Below are 11,576 nucleotides of genomic sequence, written 5' to 3'. Positions count from 1 at the left end.
CTGTAGGCTGTCTAATATAAATATTGGTGTAGGTTTGTGTGAGGATATTGGTGTAGGCTCCCCATGCTCTCCTCCTGTTGAATTAAGTGCATTGAATTTGATGATTAACCTTGAAAAGGTTTCAGTGTGATCAGCAGATCTCATGTATTTGTCTAGCAGTCCAGGTTACAAATCCATGTGGTCACACCGGACTATTTCCTCATACTTCTACTCTGGTTTGGTTTCATTTTTTCTTTTTATGTGTTAAAGCGATTTGGTCATATGTTAATTCTAGTGCAGAAACCTTCCATCATTCATGAGCACAGAGGAATTTTCCATTGCTGTGATACCCACCACAAGGAAATAGAAGCTCATTAGGAAAAAAAAAGGAAGAATTCCTTCAATACAGGAGAGTATCTTTAATCATATGCTGAATTGGAAAGCTGCTGTGCCTAGATCTCCTCCTTGTCCAGACAGAGGAATATTGAAATGAATTACCATTGGCAATCTTAGTACCTATAAGGTGTTTTACAATTGAAGAGTGCCAGTATATTTATCTTTTCTCTAAGATACAGTAGGTCTGGGAGAGTGGTTTCCAGTGGCTTTATTTATGGCATTTGCTGAGACTTTATTCACAAAGCATCTAAAGAAATGTCACAACAAATATTAAGGGGGTATTGACTTAGCTGCCAAAGGCAGTCGTGTGAATTACCGAGTCGAAGTGAAGTGACCTGAACACTGTCCGGCTATTCACTTCAGCTAAGTACGGCTGGTTTCGGCTCCCTTTGGATGCTTACATTACCGAGGCCGTCCGTTCTCGCTGCTTCGGCTGTGACTTCGGCTCAGCCGAGCCGAAACATATTCGTTCGGCTTGGCTGAACTGTTCGGCTGCTGTGCGGCTATCGTGAATGGCCCATACAGCAGCCCTTTGGTTTGGCTGAACTGAAGGGCTCTGGCGGCCGAAGCTATCCACCAGGGAGCCAAGTGCATATAGCACTTGGCCCTATTCTGATCAGTGGCCCCTATATGGAAAAACAAAGCACCTCTTTATGTTATTGCTGGCTGCAGCTCCACCCTCCACCAGTGTGAAGCCCAAAATGTGGACCTTCCTGGGGGAGGTACAGCACTGAGCTCCCGTCATCTCTCTAAGCTGACGGTTTGTTTACTATTATGATCGCCCTGGCGCCCGCATGGTAAGCCCCCCCCCCCCCCCCAGTGGTCCTATTTATATTGTCTGCCATTATACTCCATGTAGGCTGTCTAATATAAATATTGGTGTAGGTTTGTGTGAGGATATTGGTGTAGGCTCCCCATGCTCTCCTCCTGTTGAATTAAGTGCATTGAATTTGATGATTAACCTTGAAAAGGTTTCAGTGTGATCAGCAGATCTCATGTATTTGTCTAGCAGTCCAGGTTACAAATCCATGTGGTCACACCGGTCTGTAGGCTGTCTAATATAAATATTGGTGTAGGTTTGTGTGAGGATATTGGTGTAGGCTCCCCATGCTCTCCTCCTGTTGAATTAAGTGCATTGAATTTGATGATTAACCTTGAAAAGGTTTCAGTGTGATCAGCAGATCTCATGTATTTGTCTAGCAGTCCAGGTTACAAATCCATGTGGTCACACCGGACTATTTCCTCATACTTCTACTCTGGTTTGGTTTCATTTTTTCTTTTTATGTGTTAAAGCGATTTGGTCATATGTTAATTCTAGTGCAGAAACCTTCCATCATTCATGAGCACAGAGGAATTTTCCATTGCTGTGATACCCACCACAAGGAAATAGAAGCTCATTAGGAAAAAAAAAGGAAGAATTCCTTCAATACAGGAGAGTATCTTTAATCATATGCTGAATTGGAAAGCTGCTGTGCCTAGATCTCCTCTTTTTCCAGACAGAGGAATATTGAAATGAATTACCATTGGCAATCTTAGTACCTATAAGGTTTTTTACAATTGAAGAGTGCCAGTATATTTATCTTTTCTCTAAGATACAGTAGGTCTGGGAGAGTGGTTTCCAGTGGCTTTATTTATGGCATTTGCTGAGACTTTATTCACAAAGCATCTAAAGAAATGTCACAACAAATATTAAGGGGGTATTGACTTAGCTGCCAAAGGCAGTCGTGTGAATTACCGAGTCGAAGTGAAGTGACCTGAACACTGTCCGGCTATTCACTTCAGCTAAGTACGGCTGGTTTCGGCTCCCTTTGGATGCTTACATTACCGAGGCCGTCCGTTCTCGCTGCTTCGGCTGTGACTTCGGCTCAGCCGAGCCGAAACATATTCGTTCGGCTTGGCTGAACTGTTCGGCTGCTGTGCGGCTATCGTGAATGGCCCATACAGCAGCCCTTTGGTTTGGCTGAACTGAAGGGCTCTGGCGGCCGAAGCTATCCACCAGGGAGCCAAGTGCATATAGCACTTGGCCCTATTCTGATCAGTGGCCCCTATATGGAAAAACAAAGCACCTCTTTATGTTATTGCTGGCTGCAGCTCCACCCTCCACCAGTGTGAAGCCCAAAATGTGGACCTTCCTGGGGGAGGTACAGCACTGAGCTCCCGTCATCTCTCTAAGCTGACGGTTTGTTTACTATTATGAATGAACAATCAGTGCTACAGGGCCTGTAATAATTTATTGCTATGTTTCTATATGTTTGGTGGATGTTATTGGGATACTGTGAATGTTATTAACATGACTTGTGAAGTTAAAATTTTATAACGCTGTTGGTATAAGACCCCGTTCACACCGGGGCGATTTGGAACCGGGTTTTGAGCGTTTCAGCGCTGAAACTCAATTAAAAACTCCCAAAATCTCCCTTTTGAGATCAGTGCGGTAACCGCGCTGATCCGCAACCACTCTAGTGTGAATGGGCTTTTAAAGGTATATAAGTGGTGTTATTAATTTTAGCACAGCTGCTTTTAGGTACTAAAAGGGGGGCTTTATTTAGAGGCATGGACATTATTGATTTTTGATTCATAGTATAATAGTGTTACAAAACTCCAAAATGAATACTTTAATTTAAAATATATGTAAATGTTAATGTAACTTCACAACCAACTTTCAATATTTTCACTAAAATAATATCTTGTGGTCCTTGTTTAGACACTTCCTGTTTATAGATGGCAATGTTTTGCCCCTGTCTCTCAATTGTGTTGTCACCCTATCACATATTATTATTATTATTATTATTATTATTATTACATAGTATTTATATAGCGCCAACAGTTTGCGCAGCGCTTTACAATATAAGGAAGACATTACAGTTGCAATACAATTCAAGACAAGATGGTAAGGAGGGCCCTGCCCCTGAGGGCTTACAATCTAAAAGAGGAGGGGGAAATGATACATGAGGTAGCTGTGGGAATGAATTATGTGAGAATGTGAAGGTTCAGTGGTTAGGTTGAGGTGGGATAGGCTTTCCTGAAGAGATTATGCCAGAGGATGGGAGAGACTCTAGAGAATCAGTGAGAAGTCCTGGAGGCGAGTATGTGAGGAGTGGACAAGGGAGCTGGAAAGCAGGAGGTCAATGGATGAGCGGAGTGGACGGTTAGGGTGATACTTTGAGACAAGGTCTGAGATATATCCGGGGGCGGAGTTGTGGATGGCTTTATAGGTGACTGTTAATATTTTGAATGTTATCCTCTGGGCGAGTGGAAGCCAGTGCAGGGATTGGCAGAGGGGTGTTGCAGACACTGAGCGGTTGGTAAGGTGAATGAGTCTGGCAGCTGCATTCATGATAGACTGAAGGGGGGATATCCTGTGTAGTGGTAGGCCAATGAGGAGGGAGTTACAATAGTCAAGACGAGAGATAACAAGGGAGTGGATGAGTAGTTTTGCGGTGTCACATAGACAGACTTCTGATGGTGCCTACAAGTTGCCGCTTCAACAGGCCTGGTCTACTGTTGTCACTTTTAGGAAACCTGCCATGACAGATGTAGACGGGACATGGTTGCAAAGAGGCTGCAGGAGATCAGTAGCACCAGGATGCAAGAAAGGATCAAAACAAAAGACAGTTTATAATGCCCTGTGCTTTAGCAAGCTAAATGTCATTTAGTTAGAGGTAAACACAAAAATGCTTTCCTTTTAAAAGGAGGAAGTGGGATAGTTCTTCTATATAATCTACCAAAAACGAGAGCCTCTTTAGGGTGCAGCTTTCACAGCTGTCTTCATTGCTTCCTCCAGTAATAAACTTTGTATATTTTGCTTTTTCCCATTTAGTTTAATTGCCGATCACACGCTGTTGTTTGTTTTGTAAGCTGGTTATTAGGCTTTTGAGGAGTCACAGGATTCCTTTAAATCGAGATGGGTTGACTTTCCAGCCTTTTGGGTATGCTCAGACACAGTGTGTACCGAGGATCTGCAGCCAGATTTTGAATGTCACAAACAAGCATGAAATTGTACTTTCACAGTGGATGGATGCATGTGTGACTTCAGAACTATTTCAGTCCTGTGCTGAGCGTTTGAGTCACCGACTAGTGGGAGCCCTGACCCTCTGTGCCAAAGCAATTCCAATCTAGGCATAGTATGCTTTGGAGGAAATATAAATCACTAAAATCTTTTCATGCTTTATGTTTATTGCAGTTATTATTTTTTAAAGGATTCATTTAAGAAGAGTTATTACTTTGTGACACGGCCATAAAACTAGTCCTAAAGAATTATTACCTCTTCAGTTCCAAAATACATATTATAGATTTGTAGTCCTTAAAGTGATATTAAAGTGTTAAGTATTAAAATGTTTTTCAAGCGATTTCAGATGTCAATTAAATCACTTGCAATAGATGCTGCTCCTTGATGATTTAGCTTCCTGCAGAATCAGCTGGACCCTGATATCCTGTTTGGGTGCCGGTTCACACCACAAACAGTGCGATTTCCCGCACCCGAACGCGTGGCACATCAGTGCCTGCGTTCCGGTCAAGTGCTATCTGCAAAAATAGTGCTTGCAGCATTTTTGCAGATCGCACTGGAACGGAACGCGGGCATAATGTGACACGCGTTCGGGTGCGGGGGGCGTGGCTGCAGTCCCATTAAATGCAATGCACCGCCTCTGAACGCAGGGAGCCGGATGGGTTGCGATACAGTGCGTTCGTGGGGTGAACACTCTGGAATGGTCTAAACCAGACCTCGGGGCCCATTCACGCCATATCCGGACCAGATCCAGACCAGAATTCTTTTTTTTTTTTTGTCTGGTCCAAAAACACATCCCCATTAATTCCTATGGCAAAAATTGAGGCGTGGTCACACCAATGCGTTCAGTTCCGGAACCTTTACAAAGGGTACTGCATGCATTCTGTAGTCTGGAATGCACCAAAATGCAGGTAAATGCACTGAAACGCACTAGAAAGTCAATTGAGACTAAAAAACGCACTGGAACGCACTAGGAAGTCAGACCAAATTGAGACTTAAAATGCACTGGAATGCATAAAAAATACACATGCGTGCAAACACATCCATATTTTGTCTGGAAATTGTATGAATTGGAACCCTTACAGGGTTCTATAGAGTCACCCTTGTGTGTGCTAGTAAGCGGTGTGCCTCCAAAAACATACAGGCACAACAAGGCACAATACTTTCCTTTTGCTCCTCTCCTTTCTCCAAGCTAGTAGATGGACAGCTGCTGGAGATTACTCTGCTCCTTTGTGGTAATCTTGTACTGGACAGGAAGTTCAGGGGAGCTGAGTTGAGAGAGTTGGAGTCAGCTGTTTGAAAACATGACGACTGTAAGTTCTTGGGCCAAAATGTGAAGAAATACTTTGCTGCACCATGTATGTTTGCTTGATCTGAATTCATTATTAAAAAGATTAAAAGTTTAATAAGAATTATTTAAATTCATATCAAACCCTTGTTTCTTATAATGCTTTTCCCTAAAGAAGAGTTTTTGTTATGCTTAATAATTGCATTGTTTATTTTTACATTTTTAGTTTTCTTCGAATTGTTTAATTTACCTCTCTCAATGTTCCTACTCTCTGGTTTTCTGGTGTTGCACTTCCACCTAACTTCCAGGCAGTGGAGGCAGCGCTTACATAGTCTCTCCCTGATGCCCGGTGGCAGGACTAAAAGTCCTATGATCCCTCATATACTCATTAATATTGCATATGCACAATGAATAGCAGAGAGTTTCTAAAGTTCACTGATGTGTGAACTGTCGATCATGGCTGGTGGACAAGTCAAAGGACCAATGCAGTCCCAGCCTCTCTCTGCCACTTGTGTGTGTCGGTGTTCATCAGTGTTGTCTTGGAGGGGAAATTGTGCACTTAGCAGTGGCTCTATTGAGACAGAGGTGGTAATAGGAGCCACCACAAAAACAGAAGGTATCAATAATAATAAAAAAATGAGGATTTCCAATATTTTGCACACTATTGACGTTAAGCTGACTGGCCTATAGTTACCCGGTGTACTTCGTTTTCCCTTTTTGTATATAGAGGCATCGCATTCGCTCTCCGTCAATCAGCCAGGACCAAACCTGTCATTTATAGTGTTCTTAAAAATTATATACAATGATCTGGCAATGACCTGGCTAAGTTCCTTTAGTACACTCGGATGTAACCCATCAGGTCCTGGGGATTTGTTTACATTTAACCTTTCTAGCCTCTGCACTACTCTGCTCTCCGACAGCCACTAAAATACATAAAAATGTTTGTTATTGTTCCTACAGCTGATGCCCTGATCGCTACCCACGTCCTTCTAATCTGCAAAGACAGAAGAAAATAATTTAACACAATTACTTTCTCCCTTTTACTGGTAGCTAACCTTCCCCCTTCTTCCTTTATGGGACCTACATGTTCCATTTCTTGTTCCATTTGAATTTCTTGGGGTTCCGTTTGCTTTCTGTTGCTATCTGTTCTTTGTATTCTATTTTTGCCACCGATTGCTCCTGTTTCATGTTTTGTTGCAATCCTTGTAGTTTTTGAATGCCGATGCTGACCCCTGACATATTTTTTGAAGGCCCTACCTTTTTCCTTTTTATGTGTTGTTTTACCTTGCTAGTTACCCACCCTGGTCTAACTTACCCGTTTTTTAGTTTATTTGTAAAAGGAAAGCACTGACCAATTTTTGTTATTTAAGATTTCCTTGAAATTTACCTATTTGTCCTCGGTGTTCATATTCCGGAAGATTTCATCCTTCAAATTTAATATCAGGGCTACCCATAAAGCGCGGATCCACATTTTTTACTATGTCTCATAGTAGCCTTCTTAAAATTGAGTGTTTGTGTCGTGGCGACATGTCTGTTTTCTGGAGTTTACTGTGAACGTTATCATTCTATGGTTACTGTTCCCTAGGTTATCCCCGACTTCCACATCTGCAATCAGCTTTGAGTTGTTTGTAATAAATCCAGCAGAGCATCTTTTCTAGTTGAGGTTTCCACCAATTGCCCCTTAAAATTATGTCAGAGTGTTCAAAAAGTGACAGGCCCTTCTTGAGTATACTGTTTCGTTTGTGTAATCTATATCCGGATAATTAAAGTCCCCCATAATTATGACATTGCCCTGCCCTGCCCTCTTGCTACTTCTTCACTACTTGGCTACTTCGTGAGGGACAAACTGCCTGGCCCAAATTTCGGCACTTGCTTGACTTGAAGAAAGTCAAGTGCACCTGAAGTACGGCCACGGGCGCATACATGATGCATTCAGGTCTGTGTGCGGCTGGCAAAACCCAGAGCTGCAGGAAGAAGCATGTGAGGGCGCACAGCTCATGCGTCTCCATAGACGTACATGAGCTCCTCCATCTCCATAGACTTACATAAGCTGACTGCACACTTATTCCTGCCACTACGGGTACATCAGAAATTGTCCCTCACACTGTACGGGGCAACACACCCCCCGTGTGAATGAGACCTTAATCTCTTGATTGTCTGCATTGACTGTTCAGCTCACAAGTTTTGGCCTGGCTCCTTCAACAAAAGTTGATTGGAAAATCAGCTTTTATCAAACAGAGTAGTGCCAACAGGGCCACACAATTCTTGAATTTTGGCATCAGCAGCAGGACTCAAAATTCGAGCAGTGTATGGTCAGCTTATGCCCCCACCCATTCCTTATCTTGGCAAAAATAGGAACATCATAGCTTTGTTAAAGATTGTCTTGCACATGACCCTTCTAGGGATGGCTTTATTGATAACAGCTTGCATTGATGAAGCTATACTTCCTGAAAGACACTGGAAATGCTGTGTGCACAATAAAAGCACTCTGCTTAGTATGATGCTTTTTTTCTTATTCATACTTGGTTTTCTTTAATGGGGTTCCATTAACAGCAATGGCATTTGCCTGATATTGACCTAGCTTACCTATTAAAAAAATAATAATAATTACTGACTGTAATGTATTCTTGGGAACAGTGCAGCCCACATATTCACATAAAAGCTGCATTTCTAAAATAGTAATATGCTAGATAAAGATTTAAACATTTAGGCTGGGTTCACACCTAGACGTATAGAATATGTGCGTTTGTCGCAGGTAAAACGCACGTTTCCAAGGGCTACCTGGCTGTTTCCCAATGGATACGTGCTGCAAATACGCCCCAAAGAAGCTCCTGTACTTCTTTGGGCGTAGGGCGTTTTGCAGCGCGTTCCTACGCGCTGTAAAACGCCCAGGTGGGAACCATGCCCATAGACAATCATTGGTTTTCACATGTTGAGCGTTTTAGCACGTAGGAACAGCACGTAGGAACGCGCTGTAAAACGCCCAGGTGTGAACCAGGCCTAAGGGCAGGTTCACACCATTTTCTGGACTAGCTCTGGAACGCAGTGCATTGCGTTTTTGCAGCGTTTTTACTGTGATTTTGCTGCGTTTGGAATTTCTTTTGTTGTTTGAAATGGTCTTTCAGGTGCGTTGCAATGCGTTTGCATGTGTTTTTGATGCATTTTTAATGCGTTCCAGAGCATTCCAGACCAGACAAAATAGGACAAGCAGTATTTTTCTGGTCTGGTTTGGAACAAACTGCTCTGACTAGAAATAGCATAGGGTTACATTAGGATGCATTTTGGGACCGGAAACAATCCGGTTCCGGTCTGGAGATGATCCGGACATGGTGTGAATGGGCCCTTAGCCCTAATTTGTATCAAATATACCCCAGAGGAGTCTTGGTGATCAACCTTGAAGGTACTGGACCCTCCTATTCAGCTTACCTAAAAATTTAATTGGTTGCCAAGTTTTGTGTAGGTCCTCCTGTTTGAAACAATAAATGTATATTCTTTTATGTACCGTAACTTCTATTTAAAGAGTAGGGATGTAAATGCGGTTATGGTGCATCTACATGCCTAATGATAACATGAATAATACATAAAAATACCCTAGCCGGGTCATAGCCAATTTTGACAAATATACTTATGTAGTATGAAGTAACATACATTTTATGTGCATCATCTATTACCTCCACCTATTGATAGATTTGCTGTAAATATCCATGAATGCTGGATACCTTGAAGTCGGAAAAGAATGGTTGGGTTGAAAACCTACAATTCTTGGTCTGTCTTATTATTTGTGCACTAGTCTCACAGACAATGCTCATAGCTTTCCATTATGCATGTATGGATGTCTGGAATATGGCACATTTTGGTGGTTGGATGTTGAGTAAGCATACTGAGATGTTTGCTGAGGCAATGTCATCATAGGTGCCCTTGTGAGAGATGAGGAATAAAGCTGGTCATACACTGTTCTATTTTTTTCATTCAACAGATTCCTCCATCTATGCTTACAAGCATTGATCAAGGAATCTCCCACTGTCTTCAGAATACCAGATACCAGCTCATTGGCTGCCCTCTCTGTTCGTTTAAAGATTTTCCAACCGGACCCTTTAATCAGCTGATGGAGGGGTGCCCACAGCAGCAACCACTGTGCGCATTCCAGCTGGTTCCTTGAGAACCAGCCAAAATTGACAGTGTATGGCCACCATAAGTAGATAATTTTACACACCAGCATCCATCAATCCAAGTATCCCTTTTGGGCGGACCTTTATCAGTCACATCTTTTAGCTAGGTGCTGTTTTTGAGATATGTAAGATCTAGGTGAGAGGTCACATTATCTGCTTTTCTTTTGCATGCACTGGTCCTAAAATGTTTTTTCATGAAAATTGTTTGACTTTGGAAGTGAAGGTTTAATGCTTGGAAACAGAGATAGGTTTTTCTGTCAGCTTGCCTGAATGTGACAAATATACAACGCATCACAAGAGACTTCATGCTTTCTGATATAGAACAAGCTGCTTGTGATTATCCACATGTAAATCTTTAATTGCGCAGGAGGATCAACACTGGCAATCTAAATATTTGCAGCCACTTAATTAAGCTCTAACTCATAAAGCTGTGTTGTAGATTATGCATAACTAAAGCTCTTGCCTTTATGTGGTATGTATCAGAGGTCTGCATCAAGCGTCTCTACTGTCCTCATTATTAATGTTTTTTTTTATCCTGTTGAACCTGGGCTTCATAGTAACAAAAGCAAACGTATTTCTACTCAAACTGTGTGTGAGTCAGGCAGGAAAAAGCACTGGATAGCTGAAACATTGTAAAGCAGTTCTTACAATACCCATTTTCCAGCATGGTAGTGAATGACATAAAAAGAGAATATGTTAAAGAAAAAAATGCAAGAAGTCACATTGGGTGCTGGAAGTGTAGCCTTTTTCTACCATGTTAGCCATTGATTAATGCAGAAAGTTTGAAGTTTAGGTCTTTATTGGCTAACTTATGTTATTAAAGATGCAAGTTTTCAGGATTCCTCAGATGAAAGGTGGAAGAAGGCATCTAAGAATCCCGAAAGCTTTCATCTTCAATAAGCTTAAAGTGGACCTTTACCCCTTCGCACTAAAAATTGTATCAGCATTTAGCTCTGCATGCTGATTTAAAATCACATTACCTTCATTAAACAAACATGTTTTTCATTTACATACAAATAAAGTTTCCTGGCCATATCCATGGCAGCACTGACAAATGGGTTTAGATCCAATTACCCCTAGCTGACAGGAACCAAAAGGGTTAAACAAGGCCTAACCCTCTCTATAAAAGCCCCTCCTCCTGCTGACTTCCCCAGTCTTTTTGTTCCTGTCCCCCTAGGACAGGGTTGTTTGTATGTTACTGAGAAGTTTTTCTTTATTTGCCAACTGATTGATTTCGTATTGGCCTCAGGGGAGTTCAGCCTCTCTCCCCTGGGAAGTCTCCAAGACTCGGCCCCGTGCAAGGGTGTCCCCTTGGGGAAGGACAAACTTTGTTTCCATGAGAGGAAGCCGGATTTTCCATATACTGTGCAGCCTGTCAGACAGGGAGGGTAAGACTGTTGTGGTTTCACTTACCTGCTGTGCTGTATGATGTCCTTTTCACCTCGGCCGGCTCCCCGCGGTCTTGTCTGTTTGTGATGTGTGGGCGAGACAGGATGGGCAGTAGCGGCTTCAGCTGGCATCTGCGCATGCGCGGAAGTTCCGTCGTGCGTGACGTCACCAGAGATTCGGATCCAAATTTGAATTTGCAAGCCACTTCCAGGGAATTGAAGCTAGAATTTTTTCCATTGGTTTATCCCCCTTTGGATTCCCCCTGGAGATCCCTTAAAGAACGGTCTATCATGGATGATTGCCCCTCACCACACTGGTCTGTGGAGACGAGGTAAGGGCAGTAAAAAAAAAA

The 11,576-nt window shown here is 42.4% G+C and overlaps 1 protein-coding gene across 4 annotated transcripts in view; it reads left to right on the top strand.

Moving 5' to 3' along the window:
* The window catches only part of IQGAP2 (IQ motif containing GTPase activating protein 2), a 236,998-nt gene that overhangs the window by 76,016 nt on the left and 149,406 nt on the right, over positions 1 to 11,576 (top strand). Inside the window, exon 1 of one of the 4 annotated variants that reach the window (XM_018566628.1) lies at positions 3,593 to 3,634. The exons of the other annotated variants lie outside the window; for them this stretch is intronic. Within the exon in view, the coding sequence (XP_018422130.1) occupies positions 3,607 to 3,634 (28 nt within the window). The 5' untranslated portion in view covers positions 3,593 to 3,606. Of the gene's footprint in view, positions 1 to 3,592; positions 3,635 to 11,576 lie in introns of those variants that run through there. 4 annotated transcript variants of the gene reach the window in all.

The sequence above is a fragment of the Nanorana parkeri genome, unplaced genomic scaffold (genome assembly GCF_000935625.1).
Source record: "Nanorana parkeri isolate BGI_ZX_2015 unplaced genomic scaffold, ASM93562v1 scaffold964, whole genome shotgun sequence".
In the NCBI taxonomy this organism is placed as follows: domain Eukaryota; kingdom Metazoa; phylum Chordata; class Amphibia; order Anura; family Dicroglossidae; genus Nanorana; species Nanorana parkeri.
The sequence above is the reverse complement of the archived record's forward strand: the minus strand, read 5'-3'. Positions and strand labels throughout refer to the sequence as shown.